At 46.8% G+C, this 21,376-nt stretch overlaps 1 protein-coding gene and 1 long non-coding RNA gene across 2 annotated transcripts in view; both read left to right on the forward strand.

Annotated features, from left to right (window-relative positions):
• The window catches only part of LOC128723152 (uncharacterized), a 32,963-nt gene extending 21,388 nt beyond the window's left edge, over nt 1-11,575 (forward strand). The window contains exons 2-3 of the long non-coding RNA XR_008410811.1: nt 9,562-10,093; nt 11,485-11,575. This is a non-coding gene — a long non-coding RNA (uncharacterized LOC128723152). The remainder of the gene's footprint in view (nt 1-9,561; nt 10,094-11,484) is intronic.
• Nucleotides 11,576-11,652: 77 nt separating this feature from the next.
• Nucleotides 11,653-21,376, forward strand: part of LOC128727144 (protein grainyhead) — a 127,903-nt gene continuing 118,179 nt past the window's right edge. Inside the window, exon 1 of the mRNA XM_053821017.1 lies at nt 11,653-13,169. Within this exon, the coding sequence (XP_053676992.1) occupies nt 11,653-13,169 (1,517 nt within the window). The remainder of the gene's footprint in view (nt 13,170-21,376) is intronic.

Consider the following 21,376-nt stretch of genomic DNA (forward strand, 5'->3'; position numbering starts at 1 on the left):
TGTGACCGGCGGATGCCACCGGTCGACCGAAACCTACCGAACGGGCATGCGGCTTCCTGTGACCGGTTTCCGGGGTGGTTTGGCCGGCGTAACCGGGCCGGTACCGTCCCGTGACCGGTACGCGCAACCCGGTGAACCGGCTGGTGGTTTTGTTTTTGTTTTTTTTTTTGCTTCCGCTCACGATGTTTCTTTCTGTTCTCCGCCGAAGCGCTGATTTGAACCGGCCCTTGAACCGCGCCGACCGGTACCGGTGCGCGAAGTTCACCGCGGATCCGCGCTCCGTGCCCCCGTGAAACCTGTTTTCCATACGGCAGGTCGTGGTGCCGAGGTGACGAGATGGCGGGTTGGTTTGTTGTGTCTGGCTGCCGGGCCGGGGCCGGTTTGGTTTGGGCGTGCACCATGTGCGCCAAGTGGCGCTCCGGTCGGGTTTTGGAGCAGCCGTTTGATTGTTTTCGTCATCTGCCACCGTAGCCGGTGTTGAAGTTCCGGTTCGCGGGACGCTACTCGGGCTACCGATTGAGAGCGTGTCCGTTGGTGGTTCCCGGTGAAGTGTGACCGGTATTGGCGGTCGTGGTTCACACGCGTGTTTTTTTTTTTGTTTTCGTGCGTAAAGCATGAACAAAACGTGTGCTGCTTTCCGAGGACCGCTTGTCAGCACGTGCGGCGTTTGGGTACTGACACAGAGAGTTCTTTATGATCATTAGAATTATTCGATTTGAATCTGTGGCTAATACGTTGATGTATACAAGATTGGTGAATTGTGATCATCGAAGCCAGCAATGAACAAATTAAACACAATATACCTGGGTAAAAACTCCAAATTTGTAATGTGTTTTATTATTTTATTTATTGGTTTTATGTTGTTTAATTTCGAAAGCAATTATTATATATAGAATATGTCACTTCACGTTTTTACTTTTACATTTATTACTTTTAGAACATGTGTAAATTTTGCATATTTCCTTTGAACTCATTTTACAAAACTAGAATTGGTAAATAATTACTTTTACATAAGACGAAGATAGACATTTTACTCTATTTAAATCCTGCTAGGATCGATTGTTTTGTTCAAATAAAGCATTGTGCAATTTCACTAAGCAGCAGTCGATCAACTATCAATTAATCGCTGCATTCGAGTGCGTCTTCTTAAAACCAAAGAAGGCAAAAGCAAAAAAAAGGGGGAACCTGACATCGAGACCATCGAGACGTTCTCCCTGTGACGTGCCAGAACAGCACCGGGCGAGCTTCGGAAGCCCAACAGGTTGCGATGCATCGGTGAACCGCAGGCTGCCGATGCTATCGATTACGTTGTGGGTTGCAAGCGCGAAGTTTGCAGCAAAACCGAGTCGGCGTCGCAATGCAACTCGATCGCTGGGGATTATTTTGAGGATTCGATGCCGTAAACCGCGCCAAAGCCCTTCCGTTTGGCTGACGAGGGCGAGGACGCTCGTTCGGTTCGCCGATCGGTGAGCTAATTAGCCGTGGAGGTCGAGAAGCGCAGCTCTAAGTAAAGGCATAAGAGAAAAAGAAAACCGAAATGCGCACGAGACGAGAAAGGATCATTGTTTCCTTGGAAACCGATCGTTTTAGTGGAGGACATGTTGCGGTTTGGGGGCGATCGTTGGCTGCAGCGCAGGATGGATTGGGGCTATAGATTTATTTGGGAGATAAAGGTGTATACCTCCCAGCTCTTGTTTCGTTTGGTTGGATGAATGATTTTGTGGGTCTGTTATCTCATACGATTTGTCTTATATAGCTACGCAATCGCATACAAAGGTGCATGAAACAAACCGGTGCATGTAACTAGCGTTGTAAAGCTTTTATTGTACAACCTTTAACGTGAGCGTAATATTCATATGGAACTTAGTTAAATATATGCACTATAAACAAGCGTTAGCAACGTGTCGTATCGTTTAAATTCCTCCCGTCATCATGGCTAAAGATGGCGTAATTAATTGACTCCAGCTACAAATACTGCCATAGCAACCGAGGAAAGGAAGGCCTGACTGCACCGCGAACTAGCGTTGGCAGCAAACCACGTTAGTCATTTTTCATCGCCACCAGCGGGGCAGAGTGTATTGGCAGCTGATGATATATTGCTCAATTGATGTATGTCTTCCACATGGGGCGAACTATCGGTTCGGTGCATCGCAAGGGCCACCGTCCAATTAATATTGGCCCGTTGTTCGTGCTATGATCGGACTCGTGGATAGTAAACCCCGGACCGACGGTAAAGTTCCTCCCCAAGCCAGGCTGTTTTGTGATGGGCTTTACATAACCTCCACCGGGCGGCGATATTCCTAGCCATTTTTATTTTTCCTCGCTGCGCCTAATTGAAACCGGCCGCGAAACGCCGGCAGTCGATCCAGGAAGGGTAATTGTTTTACATCGCTAATTACACTCGCCCGTCGCCACGTTTTGCGCGTCTGGGAAGGTGAACCGAACGTGCAGTTCGACGGTGGAGAAGGTTTGAAAGATAATATTAATACATACACACGGTGTCCCCGGTTGTGGAGGGAATGGGAGTGGCGATGGTTTGAACGTTCTAATTCCTGCACGATATGAAATGATAGACGCCGGGTTCGGTTTCGTGCCATTAGTTATCAACGCGCCCCGAGTGGCAGTTTGCCTTTCGCCTGCAAATGCTCGTGCTACCGCTTGCGAGAGCGGAAATGGGTGGGATTTGCCGTTTGCCCGGGGGTTAATTTAATCGAAGCATACATTAGCGCTAGGGTGAGCCGATTTCCTGGGTGTTATTTTGAAGTGGAATGGATTGGAAGGAAAAATCCCTGTAAATATGATCGTGGGATTTGCATTTTAGAGCACCAATTATTGCACTGTTAATTTCTGCATAAATAGCTTTCAGGCACAGAGTCGAATACACAGGCTGGATTTATCACTGGCTGGTGATTTGTTAATCACCGTTAAAAAAAATCAAACTAAATAACTGCCTAAAGTCAGCAAAAGCACACGTTCTCGGCGTAGTACAACGCAAAGCATTAAAGATTCACATCAACGATGCCGTGCATGCAATTAGCATTTATATATTCCATAAATCGATCATTGTGCGCGTTTTAGAACGCCCGGACAGCATACACGCTGGAATTTGATTAACGTTCGAGTTTATAAGCCTTACACGCCTCGCACCGTAAACACATCGAAGATGTAATAGTTAACCTTTTCCGGACCGCTCACCACGACCCATTTGTCATGTCCCGCGCTGCATGTAGCTTTGTTTGCGTTACCAAATTTAGCACTTAAGAGCTCACCTCGGCGGACACCGTTCCAGTCGCGCTAGGTCGCTCGCAAGACAATCGCCGCACAGAAAACGGCCCAAACGCAAGTAAAACCGATTCCACCTTACACATCTGGTGGCTGCGGCTGGCTTACGAAACTGGGGGAAACGAAAAACATCACCCAACACTCTCACTCTGCGCCGAGCAAATCGTCTCCGGGCGGGCGCGTTATGTTTGAATTTTCCGCGTGAGATCGCCCGCTCGCGTCGAAGTGGAAGGAAACAAAAAAAAAATAATGTTACCAACCTTCGACTGCAGCGGGATCATGGGGAAGGTTGTATTTGTAATTGAAAGATTACCGCGGCACGATAGTGTTCGAAGTGGTGTTGCACCAGCTCGTACGGCTCGAGGTCCTTCATGCTGGGGTATGTTTTGATAAAATTATGAGAAAAAAAAGAAAGAAAACTTAAACCCCATCCACATGCATCGTATCGATCGATCGGTCGGCGTGGTACGGTTGAACCAATCCAAAGGGCTCTGCACGCTGGGATGCAGTTTTTTTTCTGCTGTTTTAATTGTTGCCTCGATCGGCACACACACACACACACACTGCGAGTGTTGCAGCGAGGTGATGCGGAACACCGCGATGGGTCACGTAGGTCGCAAGGGTGAAGGCGAAGGCGAAACATGGTTGTTCACTTTATAGCCGCGCAATAGTTTGATTGAGTTAAGAGGTTTCGCAATCGTCTCCGCTAACTTGTTTCTGATTCGGTTGTGCCCGGTCTGGGGAGGCTGTGATGGGCTTTGCCTTGGGGGATAGTTGAACGAAGGGGTTGCCAAGGGGGGGGGGGAGGTTGGGGGGGGGTTGAATAATGCTGCGGGGATTCGTTCGCCCCGCGCAAGTACTGTTAGTTGCATCGCCGGCAGCATGACAGCAGTGGCAGCGAGCTTAATATGCCTGTCTATAGCCTGAACGGCGAGGACGTTGCTGCTACGGCCCACATTGGCGTAAGGGCACACGCAAGGACGGGATTGTGTGGGGGGGTTGAGATGTTTGACAAAATCATAGTCCCGCATCCGTTTCTCAACACCCCCCACCCCCCGGGGGCAAGGCTGTAAACGAGCGGTGCGGGATTATGCGGGATTAGAGCCCCACAAAGTTGAGCTTGATTTATTTGCCTTCCCATTGCATTCCAAAAAATGCATTCAGTATGCTTAGGGACATACGTGGGGAATCACGACAAGTGGTATGGAACGTAGGTCGCAATGCTAGCGGAGCCTCTAGATAAAACAATCCCAAGCCCAAGCGACTGACGTTCGTCCGATGGTGCCACCGACAGTTCGTTTGTAGTTAGGCTCCATTTTGAATTGAAAAGGGTTCGAAGTGGTGGATAAGATATTGAATGGCCAACATCAGAAAGATACTGTTGTTGTATGGCTCCATTTAAGGTTTCATATGCTAAGTGCATAGCAATGTTTTAGTGGCATTTGAGCGGAAATTGTGTATGAGTTGTAGTTAGCTTAAATTGTCGCAAAAGCTTTGTAAAACGATGGTATCTTTAGAAACAATGAAAAGCATTATGTTTTCATTTAACCTGGTTTTATATCTCTATTTGTATGGAGAACAACAAATGATAATTTAATCCCAGAAAAAAAATCAGCTAAATATCGTCAGACCTTTATTAGGTTAAATCTTTCGATGGCTTTCAATTTAATCCTCCTTTACGCATCATATTTCATTAAGTTAGCCAATAACTCAGCGGCGCAATCTTTTTTATTAAGTCAATTTCAATAAAACCATCAAATTGTTTCCCGCCGCGAGTACAATATGTTCAAGCGATTAAAAAAAAATCATATTAAAAGGTGCTTCCCAAATGCGGGGTAATTATTAAAAACACAATTTGTAACGGAAAATTTACGACGGCACCGTAGCGAAAGATCAACAACATGCGAAAATGTAACCGCAACACGAAAGGGACAATCGACTCGGTGCTGCGAAACCCAGCCAAATTGATTGCCACGCTGCAGATGAATGTTTGGTGTTGCATCATAAATTTAATGCAATATTCATTCGATTCAATTATTGCACCGCCGGATGCTGCAGATAATCGCCGAGCGTTGCGGCGTCCGTCGACGTGTGCATTTGCACGCAACGAGTGCGATATCAGTGGGAATGAGCTGCGTGATAAAGCGTGAGTCTCGCGGGAGCGGGTGGTAGTGCCATAATTTGTTCGGATCCATAATTTACTTCGCAACATGCTGCGATTGACGGCGTCCGAATGGAAGGACAAAAAGGATGCGAAAAAGAGTGTGCAAAATATAAATCTTTTGCCGGGTGAAAATTGTTTGTTATGGGGATTTAGCAGCGTTTAGGTGGAGTTATTCGGCAGTTGTGTTAATTATATTTCACAACCTTTGCGAAGAATCCATTAGTCTTATCAAATGTTTGAGTTTTTTTACTGCCTATATAAAAATCTAAAAGTTTACAAGCTTGATAAACTTATCTTTAAATTTAAGATATACAACAGGATGCTCAAAATTTATGTGATGCACGCGTGAAAACCTTTTTATATTTAGTTGAGCTGATTTGAAACATATATCATTTAAGTAGATTCCAATACAAAGTATTGGAATCAATAATAATTGATTCTCCGAGCTCTGACACGCGCTTTCTTTTCGTTGCGTTCATTTATTGAACTCCGCAGGCGCAAATAGTGATAGCGCAACATCGCAAACTAACCCGTGCACCCTTTTCATTGATAAGCGCGCGCGCTTTAGCTTTCCGGGCAAAGTTTTTACACAAGTTTCGTAACCGACGGCGACAAACCAGCGGTCTCACTGCGGGGGCTTGTTTGCGAATTAATTTTAATTAACGCGACCCGGTACCGGGCGCGATCGTTGCACCATCGGAGAAAATAATAATCAATTTGACAGCTTCATTCGAGTGGGGGTCCGCGCAAGTGGAGCGCACAAGATTTAAGGGAACGCGAACGGCACATGCTCATTACGGGCGCTTGGGCGCGTGCACGCGCGATCGCACGATCGTGGCGAACGACAGTTTCACCTCACCGATGGGTGGTTTTGCCAGTGGTTCAACAAAAGCCCCAGTTGTGGTGTAAAATTTCGCTAAAATTAGCCTCTCGCACGCGGCCCACGGGAGAAAGCAAAAAAAAAAAAACGGGGCATGCAATGTTCAGCTCGCTCTGTGAGGCACACAGCGCAGCGTGGGGGTTTATGATCGGTGCTTCAAATGTCACACGGCGCAATAGCGAAACGGCATTGGCCCCTTTATGGTTTCTTGGCGCAGGGCCTGAGGCTGCCACATGGCGAGCGAATGAGCGAGCGAAAATGCGGACCAATTTGGAGGGAGCCGGATAGCGATCAGCGATTTGCACCGATCGCGATCACCGATCTCGGCTAAATGTCTCCGGACGTGGGTGGATCGAAAAATGACTGCCTCACGGTGCTCGCGAGCAAACCGACCTCGGGGAACCTTCAATCAAAGCGACCATCGTGCTGGGCAGCGATCATTCTCGAGTCCGTTTTTCGTGTTCGTGTGTGTGTGCGCGCGTGTGTGTGTGCTACGGGCACGCAAGGTTTTGGGTGACAAAATTTATGGGATCACTACATCCTAAAATGGGCGACTCAGCAAACTCGCTGAGGGTCGCAACGAGCAGATTTGCGGCAGAAATGGTGCGTCCATTAAAACGGGCCATTTCCGTGGAGCTAACAGCTTCAGGCATCGCACTCAGGTGCGTTCCCTTGGACTGGCACGGGAAAGAATGGGACTCGAAATTTTGGCAAATGCTCGTTCTGCATGTTCTGCGCTCCGTTCGACCGGCTTTACGGAAATGAGCTTCAGCGTTCGGTGCGCGTGTTTGCGATCGTTGCAAATTTGTAAAGCAGTTGGTCGATAAATTGTGCATTCTGCGATTGTGCGGCACCGTTTCGAGGGAGATTCGTCCCGTGTTTTCCGCTCCGCTCTAGAGCCCATGTCTTCTTCCAGCCAATGTCCCTTTTGTCTGCTAAACCCAACCGGTGAGAAGGCGTGTGGAGCACGACAGTCAAATTTGTCGCTGGCTTTGCATTCTTTCTCCACGTTTGGGCTTGTTAGTTTTTTTTTTAACAAACGGCCCTGCGATCGCTTCGAACCGCTACACGAATATCATGTTACTCCGGACGATGTTGTTGTGTTTGAAGAAGTTAGCCAGACTCTCGTCTCTTTTCATTTTCTCTTCCACACGCACTTTGGGGGCTCGAAATTTTTCACATCTGAGCTGCTGCTTGTACTTCGTTAGCCTGAGGGTTGGGCGAAACCTCAAGCACCAAAAACCGCAAGGCGAAAGGATTATTTTTCGACCCTTGACCCATTCGCCTGAAAGAAAAAGGTAGAGTGTGTGTGTGTGTGTTTGTGTTGGCCGAGCTGGGGGAGAGTTTTAGTTTAAGTAAAATTAATTACGGCTTTGATCGATGATCTTCTTGGGGCAGGTGTTTTGCGATCTCTCGGATGTTAGACTGCTTCGTTCTCGCAAGATGCACCTCCAACACTTCGCGTATTCTCGTGTTCAGAACACCGTGTCGTTTGATATTTATGACGCTGATCGATGGTACGGTTCAGCGCTGCATTATACACTCGGAAAAGCGCAAACGCGACACATTAAGGCGGCTTATGGGTGAGAATTTATAGCCCACATTTCGGTTGATTAACCTTTTCCGTTTATGGCTCATATTTTAGCGGATTTCGCAACGCTCCAAAATGCGCGACAGCGTGCCGGTGGTAGGATGGCAAACCGCGCGCGTCGGGATTACCGAAGGCGTTGCCGGTGGGATAGCAAGGTATAATTGTTAATTACTTCCCTTCCGATTGCGCAATGGCCCACCCGATCGCTGTCGAACGGGGAGCGATCGGAAACGATTTTTCACCTGTCAAACCATCCCCATCCATCGACGATCGCGTTCGCTTATTTTATAATGTCGTCCGCGTTCAAGCTCGGCTCGATAAATGGCCCCGAAACCGGAGGTAGGTACGTTGTGCAATAGGACACAATTGTGCCCACCGTCGAGCGCGGCGACCTTTGTGAAGAAATTGTGCGCGCCCTTACCAAAAAAAAAAAAACGAAAAGATCCTATCGCCCTCGGGGGCAGCCCGCATCGCGGTTTGTGGTTGGGGTCATATTAATGTCTTTCATTAAGATGATTGTCTTCATGACGTAGCCCGGGATGCCAGTTCGCCTCATGTCATTTCGTTGAAATCTTTCCGTCCGGGTGCGGCGCCGAATCGAAGCTACGAGGGCCGAAATCGGACACTTTTGGGGCCGTGAGCCGTTTGGTCGCGCCGAGGGATATTGGCAGAGGGATAACAGTTTTTTTTTTGGCCGTGTCGCTTATATCGGCCCCTGTCTGTTTTCCAATATTTTTCCTCTGTCGGGAGGCTCACCATCGCGCGTATGTTAATGGTCGTGTGTTTCGCATCGGCGGACCAACACGGAGTCCGGAGATAAGTATATTGATTGGCACCTGTGACAGGCCGCGGGAGAGAAGCGTAAGTTTTCTCTTTTCGCCGTCTTCAGACGATCTCTTCAATCGCGACAAGACAGGACGGAGGCCCCGGCGATGAAGCACGTTGCCCTGAGGCCAATTCCATGTGTTGGCCGTCATCTCATTGTGGTTTGGCTTTAGTCGGTGCCGAATACGTGCACGGAGGCCCCTAATGGGGTCAAGCCATTTGGGGGCGACCTGCTCCGAGGCACATTCGGCCCATTGGGTGGCCATTTGGATGGCTTTTGGGGTTTCAGTAAGTAATGATGTTTTCCAAATTGTGGTATTACATTTACTGTACTAAAGCTCTTTGCCTTTTAGTCATCACTGTTTAACGGATGTAAAGTAAGAACAATTATACATGAAACTGTCCATAAAAGCATACAATTTTCGACCATAGTGCAGACGAAATAGCACAATAGTTGGAATGTGACGAATTGGCTCGATCACTAGCACTCTTCGATTGGCTTCAGGCGATTTTTTTTAAATAAATAAACGACAACATTTCTACCATACATCTATTAGCCACCTGGAATATGTCTCCGATTTCTCTAATTTCGTTCAATAAATGCGTGGCACCAATTTGCTGTGTTAAAAGAATTGGGAAATTTGTCTCTTTCTACTTTCTTTCCTGTGATGCTTCATTTGCGTCCAATTTATCCATGGTCTTATGTGATCTAATTAATTGATAAGCAAAAAATGCTTGAAATTTATATGTTCAATGCACATGTATCATAAAACCACTCATCATTGATACTAATTTTTCTTTTTTGTTTCTTTTTTTCAGATTTTTAATACCATTACAATGCCATAACTGTTGATGGTTCCAACACTGCGATAAACCGAACAAAGGCATGTAGTTGACGATTCCATTTGCATCGCTAATCACACAACGTCTTCCGTCCGTTAATGAGTGATTTTTATTCTGTGAAATATTGCGAAACGTTCCTTTTAATATACGCGATCAAAGCATCTAAACTGTTTTAACTACAGATCGTTACATAACTAAAAAAAAATCATCTTTCAAGTAACTCAGCTAAGAAGAGCAACTTCGAAACGTATGTAGCGCGGAACAACTCAATTGCTTCAATCCCGTGCCATAAAGGATGCATGTAGAGAAACAAATGCAAGTTTACAACGTGAAATCTTCGTGAAATTGCTTGCTTATGCTAAATATCCACCGAAAACTGGTATACATTTGACTTTGTACAAATCTTTAAGTGCCTAATTTTGTGATTTCGTTTGTGAATTGTGAGTGTCATGAGCAACATTTTTGTGTGTCTATGCTACAAGTTGACTAGGAAATATGATCAAATACGGTGAGTTGGTAACTAACTAAAGGAAATTATTGACTCATAGCGTTATATACATGAGCCTTAATATTGCACGGAACAACACTACTTTAAATATCAATAATTTAAATTTGCGCTGCATACAATATGTGGTTCAATTTATTTGAAACAAAACGATGAAACAAAATTAGGTATATCACGCGTTCCAAAAACCGCGTAAATGAGATATGATATTTGAATTAAATATATCAGAATTAGAATATGTTTTTTTGCATTTAGTATCGTTGTGTTTTACATTACTTTTGCATTCAATCTATCATAATCTGAGCGTAAGTAAACAGTCTATTGCTCATTGCGTTTTTGTCTGTCGTTTACTGCCTCTAAACGGATCTTAATTGCATTGCTTGTTTACTTAAGCATGCTTGCAACAATGTCCTTTAGGCGTCAACATTCATATCCCAAATTCCACTGCGATAAATGCAACCTAAAAGCGCACACTAAAGTCATCGTCTAGGCGCTGGCTCCATTAATAAAATCATTCCGTTTGCGCTAGGAACAAATTGTTTGGAATGTGTAGTGTGGACATAAAGAAGTGATGTAGTTTTTTGCGCCCCACCGTTCTCACGGCACGTACGGCCAACTGCGCAAATTGCCTGAACAATAGTGGAAGTAACCGACCGATTGTCATTATTTATGGTTCGCGTGCAGTAGGTGCGCCCGCGCCCTACTGGCGACCGTTTTCTCCGGCGCGCACAATCGAAAGGGCCATTTGGAAGGGTTTCCGTTTCGGCCACGGACGGTCAAACCCGAATGACATTGGACTGGCCAGGGCTCGTAAATCATGCGCGATTGAGAGCCTGGGCGGGTGAAGTGAGATATTTATTTCTTGTCTAACCCGTGCGGTTGCCGATTTCCTTCACCGCGCGCATTTCGATTACGCCCCGTTAGTCCCCGCGTTGCTCGGTGCGTTAAGGTAGCGTTGCAAATGATCACAAAATTTATTGGTTCTGCATACCGCGCGCAATTGGTGTGCACACGGGCATGGGTCCACGTGTCCGGTTGGAGTTTGGAACGTTTTGGAACGAAAGGGCTCACGGGTCGGCTTATCTTGGCCCGTCCAAATCCTTTAATCTCCTCGGATTTTGTGTGTATGTATGTGTGCGGCTCAAAACTGCTGGGAGGAGCAATTAATTTTTCATACCAAAAATGCATCGCGCAGCGCTGAAGCGACGGTGCTGCGCATCGAGTGTGAAGCAATAAATCTTCCCGCCGACCTCGGTTGGTGTTCGATAAGATCGGAATAAAATATCCAATGTCCAACGTGGCTTTGGGGTGCAAATGAGAACGCTTCTCTCGCTAAGGGTAGCAACTAGCCGGTGTCTAACGTATCGATGTTTTTTTCCCTCATCCCATTCCAGCACAACCGTAAGGCAACCCTGCGAGGCGACAGAGTGGTTAAAGTAGTACGTGAAATACTCCAGGTGCGAGAGAAGCGAAATACCAACGTGCGATAAGGAACGCACGAGAGCTCGAAAGTCCGTACCGAAGTCCGCACAGTGCAATAAACAAGGAGCGCCACAACAACGATGGCTTCGTCGCCGGAAATGCATCACCAGCAACACCAGCAGCTTCATGAGGCAGCCGCACCCTTGCCGCTCGAGATGAAATCGGAAGGTGCGCCTCCACCAGAGCTCGCCACCATGACGAACGTGATCGTGCTGGATCTGCATAAAGATTTCAACGGAGCTGCTGCTGCTCCTGCTGGGGAAGGTGCCACTGGAAATGGTGGTACTACAGTCACTTCACCGCATATCGTTCACGACGGCGCCACGGACATGAGCCTGCCGGATGATGGCACAACTGAGAAGGTGTATGACAAAGAGACTAACACCGTTTACGTGTACACAACGGCCGCTGGTGCAGGAGCACATAAGTTGGTCACTAGTGGGCACCATCATCATCAGCTGACGACGATCGTGCACGGACAGCAACAACAGCAACAGCAGCAACAGCTAGCCTCTCCGGATCAGCTGCATCAAGCTGAGCACCACACGGTGGCTGAACAGAATCTGCTGCATGCACGGTTGATTCAGCAACACCAGCAACAATCAGCAGATGATCAGCAACACTTGCAGCGCATGTCGCCCGTAGATCAGCATCAACAGCAACATCATCAACACGTACACCCTGACGATGGTGGCATCATCGATGCCCACCGATTGTTGCCGGCAACGATCAGCGGTAATGACGGTGGGTCTGCTGATCAGCAGCAACAGCAGCAGGCGCATCACCTCGGTCGGTTGTCACCCGAAGATCAACAGGGTGGTGTTCGGCTGCTCGAGGATAGCCACATTCAGCGGCTGCTGGGTAACCAGGAGATCATCAGCCGCGACATCATCAACGGCGAGCATCACATTATCACACGCAACGAGAACGGCGAAACGATCCTGACACGCATCGCCATCTCAACTGCGGATCAGCTGCTGAACCGGATGGACAACAGCATCATCTACACGACGACTGGTGGCGCCGGAAGTGCTGGTGGTGCCATCGTGGGTGTTAGCCCGCAGGAGCAACTTCCGACGACGGTGTTGCAGTACGAGAAGGATGTGGAGGATAAGCACCAGCAGCCGCAACATCACGGTCATCAGGGCCATGGACATGGACCGCAAACGATCTATACGACGGGAACACCGGCAGGATCGGATCCGGTGCAGGCGAAACAGATTGTGTACACGCTTGGTGGCGGTGAACCGAAGAACGTTATCTATGGGGATCCGAAAGCGGCTATGCCTCACTTTGATGGTGGTGCTGGTGGTGGAGGTGGCGGTGCTGGTAGTGATGGAGGAGGTGCTGGCTCTGGGGAGGACCAGAAGCCACAGATCGACTACGTATACAACGAGGGCAACAAGACGGTCATCTACACCGATCAGAAGGGTCTTGAGAGCCTGTACGCGAACAACGAGCTGGGGTTGATCGATGGCACACAGATTGTGGTGCAGGGAAATCTGCAATATACGCAGCAGCAGGGTCCGGATGGTACAACGGTGTACGTGGTGTCATCGGATATGAACCCGGAGGACATTACTGGTCTGCAGCAAAGGTGAGTTGTGCTTTATATGTGACATATTTGTATGCATCTGAATATGGAGGAGTTTGAATTTAGGCGATGCTGTAGTTGATCCTACAAACCATTTTTTTAAACTTAGCTTATTTTTAGCCTTATTTTACTAATAAGAGCTAAATATGAACACGAACTAATTGAGTTTTCAAAATACAAAATCGATGTTTTGACCTCGATTGTATTTTCTTTTTTGGTACTTTGCGAGTTCACGTTTTTGCAATGAAAACTCTGGAACATGGAACAATCTTATAATGTTTAAATCTTTAAATTTAATCTCTGGACATTAGATACATCTTTCAATCGAACGCAATGCGCTTGACAACTAAAAAATAAGTCTTCTTCACAAGCTCGATGGTACTGTTTCAATTTCCTATCTGAAATCAATTACTTACTTTAATGAACAACTGCAACATCTGTTTTTTGCTCCAGCTAGCTGGCGCACGTTGGTGCAGCAACTTCTCTACGATCCCCGCCAGATAACCCTTACGCACTGGCCCGCTATTTATGTCATTAAGAGTTAATTGGAAAAATACAACAGTCGAACTTCATCACCCGTACGGGCAGGGGAATATGTTAAAGCCAAATCAACACAAAAAAAAAACACACACACACACTCGTCGAACAGAAAAAAATGCGCTCTCCCTTATCGCCCCTTTTGATTGATTGTGAATTCATGATCAATTTCTCAAGAACAAAGCCTGATCCAGCTCAGTAGCGCGACCATGGACAGGAGAGCCACGCACTCTCTGCACGAAGGTCTGCGGCAATAAAATGACACCATCGGCGGTGTCGGGACCGGCATGGGGAGGTGGGAGCTACCGAAACCACAATTCACCATTTTCATGCGGCCTCGGGTGCGGCCATACAAGGCAACCGCGAGTCACCGCTCAAGGATGCAGCCACCGGTGCCGAGTATGGTGGGACGATCGCCTCCTGCCCATGATGAAAACCAAACCCAATCCCAAGCATCCTTTAGCGCAGCATCCTTACTGTGGCTGGATGGCGTTGGCTCGTTTTCTCTCTCTCTCTCTCTCTCTCTCTCTCTGTTGCTTATTGTCCTCCGTTTGTGCGCGCGAGGCAGGGGAGGAAAAACTCCCAAGCACATCAACCACAAATGTTGAGAATATTGACAACGAGATAATGATAATGACACAATCGCAAGACAATCGTTAACGATGTTATACATACATAAATTCCGAATCGGTCCGTCCCAAGGCGGGAGACGCACCCGTCGGAGGGGTTAGCGGCGGTGCGTCTGATTACAAATTCATGCAACGTTTCTCGCATTTACAATCGTCAACGTTCTCATAATAACCGTGCGCTTGTGAATACTAATTCGATGGTAATTTAATTTCGAATAAATTTCGATAGCGATTCGCGGTGGCGGCGTTGTTGCCCTTCGCGAGGCTTTCTTCGGTTTCCGCCGCGAAAGGGCGGGCCGGCCATCGTGTGCGCCCTGTAATGATGCGCTCGGCCCGTTTCCAGGCGGTGGCACGTTGTATTTTTCATCGAATCATCAAATTGATTCACTTAGTGCGATGGTTGTCCGTCTTACTGCTGTCAGTGTGTGTGCGCGTGTTTTTTGTTGTTGTTTGCAACCTTTTTTATTTAGTGGCTGCATATGTTCGTCCTCCGCCCTGATCGGTGAGAAGTTTCGAAGCAACAGCGCTCAACGTCTCGGTCCTGCTTCCGTTCACTTCGCGATCGCGTCTGCGGGAAATGTACGCGTCCTCGCTTGATCGCGCGTTGAAGTCTTTCGTCGCTGCACTCCGTGACCGTTTTCGCGCGGAAACAGCACGGCTTGCAATGGTGATTTAATTTATGATCCTCTGGTGCACCCGCGGGCATCAGACGGGACAGATGGTTGCGGGATATTTTTCGCGAGTTATACGCTTCCTGCTCTTGGCGGTAGCAACACCGGACGCGAAGGACGGATGACATCTCGCGTCTGTCAATCGATCGACCCACTCGCGTTCCGGGTTTGACGAAGGGCAGCGTGCGATCGCTCGAACCCGACCGGCCGTCAATGGGCGAAAGAGTTTCGTGCATCATTCGAAATGATGAATGTTCGCTGCATAGCGATGCGCCCGTTCGGTGGTGTGTGCGTTTTTTTTTTCGCCTGAACGAAAATTGTGATTTTTTTCTCTGTCTTCAAACAGACAGGAGGCGATGGCACTGTGATCGGTTATGTGGGGAAACTCCGAACGTGGGGTGGAAAGAAAGCGGTTGGGTTTGTTGCATTTCGAGGATGATGGAATTATTTCCATTCCGTACTGCTGGAATGAAGCGGAATGTTTTTCGACAGAACGAATTGACCGTGCATGCTTGTGATGTTCGATCGCGTTCAGCTGTTGGCCGATGCCCACGGGTCCGAAGGACACGGGTGTTGAATATGAGAATTCGCTTTGCAACATTAACAACCCCAGCAGGAGCGAGCTGTTGCAGGAATGAAAACCAGCGAAGATTAAACAACAATGCAAAGTGAAGAAAATTGCGCTACCTCGTGCCATTCATGGATTGCGACTTCCGTTGATGGAAAAACTGCATGCATTGGGTTTGGCGATCGGATGGGTTGCATTTTGTGGAGAGAGAAGCAAGAGTCAATAGTGTAAGAGGGGCAGCTTAAAATTCTTAAATTGCATTCGGGAATTCAATGCAATACGGAACTAATGAAAAAATTACGCCAGTTAATGTTTGGTAATTTTTCTTCTCAAATCGAAGGGTGCTTTTTTACAAGGTATTAGAAATAGGGCTTAGCAATTCATTTTTATTAAATTAAAATTAGTAAACAAAGTTTTTTACATTTTAAATACATCCTTGTGCAGGAAAAAAGTGACCGAATGTCGGTGGAAAACACTTTCGTCGAAAGATATTTAATAAGTCATCGAAATCATGGTGATCTTTAGAATGATCGATTGCTGAATTGTCACGTGTAATGTGCTAGTAAAAAAATCCTCATAAATCATGCGATATATCTAAAGAGAAGTAAAGTGTTCATTTTGTTCGTTTAACTTCGACAGTCACTAGAATTGGAAAAGGAGCCAACGCAATCTGTCACTTTCATTATATACAGCCTTTCGATCGCTGGCAAAACCATACGAACCTTCTCGGTTTTTTTGTGGAGATGACATTTTCAATGAATTATGAGCTCGAGCAGGGTTGGTTGCCATTTCGCGCCCGTGCTTAGAACCCACCAGGAACAACGGTAGCGTGGGAGCCATGCAGTAGCTTTACCCCTTTTGTTCCGCCCGATTCGAATCGTTACCAAGCGCGACTAAACTGTACATGAAGCAAAGTATAGTACAGAATAAAACGGAACGATGCAGCCACGCTAGCCCACCGTTGTACCGTACGCGGAACACATTGGAAGCAAATTGCTTCGTGTTCCAGCACACCTTCTCTTCACCGATAGTAGCGCTTCCGCGTGCGATTCCGAAAGCTCGCACCGGCACCGAGTTCGAAGGGCCAACTTCGTTTGGGCATGAGTACTGGGTCAATAAATCAGGCGCTTGCGCGAAGCCACCCGCGTTTTGTGCCGCCACCGAACAAAGCCTCGCCAGCCAGCCCTGGCAAAGCGCACGTAATTTATGTGCTGAGGAAACATAAATTAGATTTACCATAAAACGTAACCATTACGAGACGGTAGTCGGGCGCGATTATGGTACCCGCGGCCCGTTGGGGCTAAATCGCCGAAACGCGCTCGTTTTCGCGCTCGATTGCGGCCATGGTGACAGCAAGGCAAATGGTGGCCTTGTCGAGTCGCGGCTGTGAGTCCTGTGCATGTGTGTGACTGTGTTTTATTTTATTATAACGTGCTACACTGGAAGTAGATCCATCTTGCCTTGCGCGGGCCTTCTATCTAAATTGCTTGGGTAGTTATTTCCATTTAGGTTTGTTTAGTGTTTCCTCTTTTTCTTTACCACTAATCTTCGTCTAGTTGTCTCGAAAGTAGGAGTTTGCACTTAGTACTGTGGCACAATTCGCAAGGATCGAGTGGCATTCTTACCCTGTCAGCTCGTTTCCCGCGAGCAAATCAAGAACGCTGCACAAAAGTGCCTCAGTACCGAATGTGCAACTGTGGCACATGTGATGGGGATGAAAAACCACGTCTCGATGGTTATGAGTACTCGATGGGTTTTTATTTACCGATGTCAATCGTATGCAAGGTTATGTCATTTTAAGTAGCGGCTGCTCGTAATAATTTTTAGTACTTTAGCACGACCCTGCACAAGGGATTTGTTCTGAAGCCATTCGCAATCGTGGGCGATGTCGAAATGCCCACGAGTCGGTCGGCGTTGATCCACCGAGATGTTCACCAAGTTCGGAAAAAAATATGCTCATAAAACGGAGCATGTTCGATGTGAGCAAATTTATTGCTGTTATTTTAACGACAATTTTAATTAGACATTAATTTCCCCACGCTCCCATTACGTGCTGATATTGCAAGCTCGAGCAATGATCGATGACAGGGCTTAGAATCGAATCCGATACATGTGGCTAGGTTCGTCGAGCGCTTGGAAAATGGTTGGGAAATTCGAAAAAGAGCACACTTTTCCCGGGCGTTGATTGGCCGTGTTTTACACGGTTCATTAAACTATCAGCCCGCACACCGGCGCCCAGGAATGCGTGTAAGGTGGCATGCAGAAATGTGCTTCCCCTGGCTCTAATGGCGATCATCGTCGGTGGTGAACCTTCATCTAGTGAAAAGTGTGGCAGAAACGTTTCGCCTACCGACGATGGTATGGGACCGCCCGATCGCACCTAAACTGGACGGGCAAATAATTTATTGCGCGGTCACTTGTCGGGGCTCAAAAAATAAGCCTCCAAACCGACAAGGCTCCTGCACGGTACCGGTTGGGAAATCGTTTCGAAGCATTTCGTGTTGGCTGCCGGGTCTGCCGGGTCTGCCGGGCGCGGGCAATAATGTTTCGCAGCGCGACGCTAAATCCCCGTTTAGGACATGAAAAATAAATTAAATTTTACTGACCGGGCGAGCTGAGGGGCGCTGAGCGGATCGGCCAAGCTTGAGGTTTCCTGAGGCGGCGCTTACGTGATTGGTGGGTTTATGTATCCGGTTCAGCTTAGAAGATGGCGAGTTAGTGCAAAACCAGGTGGAGCGTTTTTTTTCTCTTTATTCCAGTAAATTAATTTATTATTATGCTCATGGCGTTACCCAGCGGTCGGGAAACTCGTGTGCCGGATTGCATGTAAGAATTTTGAAGTGGTATTTTTTTATTCATGTACGTTTGGCGGAGTGTTTTGATTGATATCTGAACACTTTAGAAGTATCCATTACAAACCTGTTTATTAGACAAGCAATCTGGTTAAGCGTTTTTATCTATGATGGCCCTTAAATAGATGGAATCATTTGCATAACAAAGTACGACGAAACGACTGTCGGTTTAATTCATCGAACGACGTTGGAGGAAAATCAAAAGCCTCATAACCTAACGCATCAGAGTAAAATAATAGCTCTGTAATAGAATCAGGGAAAAGACCCGTTGCTGGTTGGTAAAAAGTACCAGTACAAGTTGTTTATTAAAACAAACACACTCTGGTCCGCCTTTCTCCTGTCGGCTCTGTAGAAGTATTACTCGAAGGAAGTATCAAATAAAAATAATCATGCATTCTTAACGAGCAGCAAGATTAATCGATGCACATTTGTTACTTCCGATTAGTCCAGCACTCTTTTTGCGTGTGGTTTCCATTCGGACCTTTTTCCGCAAGAACAAAATGACTCGGCTCGGGACGCACGCTGAGGGAGTTTAAAAAGGCAAAAAAAAAATACATTACATGTAATGGCTTCGTTTAACATCGACGTGGGGAAGCAATTTTCCACCGTTTTCCATCCCTTCGCGTGGTGTGGCGTTGCTTTGTTTTTCCCGCCACCGGCCAGTTTACCCCTTTTGTCGACCACCTTCAAGTGCTTCGGGCAAGCGTTCCGAGCCATACCCGGGGACTCTGGGTGATCATTTATTTCCGAATGCAATTGCGCACTGAATGCTGAACCGCTTGCGTTTGGCGCTGCCCGGAGTGAGCGTCCTTTTTTTCTTTGGTTCCGTTTTTTTCCCCTTTACAGTCACTTATCAAAAGGGGCGCAGGGTAGCGATGCTAGGATGTGCATTAAACCGTGTTGATCGATGCGCTCGATTCATCTCGTTAGGGTTTGCGCGTGGAGAGTGCCCCGTTCGAGAGGTCGCTTGGAGGTCAAAGTGAAAGGATTACACAGGGCTCAGCGCTTTCTACCGCGCAATGTCAGCTGAAGACAGATAAATGGATAATGTAAATCTATTACATTCGTTTCTTTTTCCGCAATGGGTACATTCTGGACCTGGTGGAGGAAGAATTCCCACAGATTTTACGCGTAGTGGGGTCGATGATCTAGGTAATGAAGGCATCATTCTTTTTACTGTTATGAACTGAATTTTTAAGCAAATGGTTATTTTTTATGACGTTACAAATGGAACAGCAAATCATTCAATTTAGATGAAAGTTTATTTTGAATTTAGGCTCAAATCAAATACACCTCAAAACATTTAAATTTGAATCCTTTTTTATAAGTTTTCCTGCGTGGTTTGGCTCGCTTCAGTGTGTCTCGTCGTTGCAGCATTTAAACAATCGGTTCGAATTACGATCATCTACTGATTGGATGGTATTCGCTCAAGATCGTTATCGTGTATTGCTGTTCAAAATCCACCTTCGATTGCTGATGCGTCCGCTTGAGTGAACCGTTCAAAATGGTACCGCGTGCATCTCGGCACACAAATTAACCGCAAGCTTCATCACCATCAATAGCGACCGCATCATCATTGGATTCATAATTACACAATCCACGGACGCATGGGAAACGTGAGATTATTGCGCGAGGATTTTATTATCCTTTCGGTCCTTTTACCATTCGGTCGTTGCGGGTACACCGTCGCTGCGTTCGGCTGCCGGGCTGCCAGGAAGCCATCAAAATTACCAATCGTCTCCTTGATGCGCGGTTTACCGCAGAGCCTTTGATAGGGAGCGAGTCTTTGACAGTGCGAATCAGGACGTTGCTAAAGGCAGGGTCGCGTAATTAAAGCACGGTTGAAATATAAGATGTTCCATTCCAAGGAGTGTATAATTCTTTGCAAATGTATTATATTGCACCGCGAAGCTGGTTGAAAGTGCATAAACTTTAATTGAAGTGATCGTCATAATTTTATCTAATTTTTTGAATTACTCAGGGTGTTGTTATCGTTATATGTTATCGTTTCATATAATGCACGACGCCGCTCCAGTTAAAAGGACTCAGCATCATAAATGCTACAAAAGGAATAAATTTATCGCACATTTTTCGACATTCAGAAAGGATATAAAAATCGATCGAGACGGATCATACGCATTCGGGAAAGCTCCTTATACCAGCGTGGAGCTCAATTGCATCAGGCATAAGGTTGGGGAAACGGCCAAGAAAACAGAGCGAAAACGGCAACTCCCCATCCGTGCCCGCATTGATGACCGCGAACGAAATCTCCTTAAATGGAGTAAAAGGAGATCCCAGACATGAGCCCTCGCGTCGGCGATTATCATTTATCGTTTCGGGGGCTTTTTTGTTGTAGCAGCAAAGCATTTTTTTTGCCAGTCGGTTTTCAGGTGGCACAGGTTGGGCGTATAATGTGTAGCAGGAAAAAAAATGGCCACAAGAAAGAAAAAGGATCCCCGTGCACTTCATGCCCTCGGTTTCCTTTTTCAACCGCCTATCTGCCTATTCGTATCCCGATCAAACTCCCGTGACCATCGGCATCACCATCATCGTCCGTGGAACGAGACGATAACCAAATCGGACGGTAGAAATATGTTGTTAAAAGTTAATTACCAATCGATAACTGTCGCCAACGGGGCCACGTCGCTTTGCACGGGAAGGCACCGGACGGCTATAAAGACATTGTCCAAAAGGAAGCATGGGAGCAGCAAAAAAAAAAAGCGCGTTGAAAGGATTTTCGCTTTGGACTTGGGTCTCGGGAAGGAGTTGGTTACGTTTCGATGATATGGATCAAACTCGATGGGGCTGAAAGGCACCCAAAAAGGTGGGCAAATAAACCTGGCCAACCATAAGCGTGGCTTTTGGTGGCTGTGGAATGTGGAACAAATTTAATGTTTGGAAATTTACGATCCTTTCAAACCGTTACTCATTACAGAATCGAATCGATCGAATC

Source organism: Anopheles nili, chromosome 3 (genome assembly GCF_943737925.1).
Source record: "Anopheles nili chromosome 3, idAnoNiliSN_F5_01, whole genome shotgun sequence".
Taxonomy (NCBI): domain Eukaryota; kingdom Metazoa; phylum Arthropoda; class Insecta; order Diptera; family Culicidae; genus Anopheles; species Anopheles nili.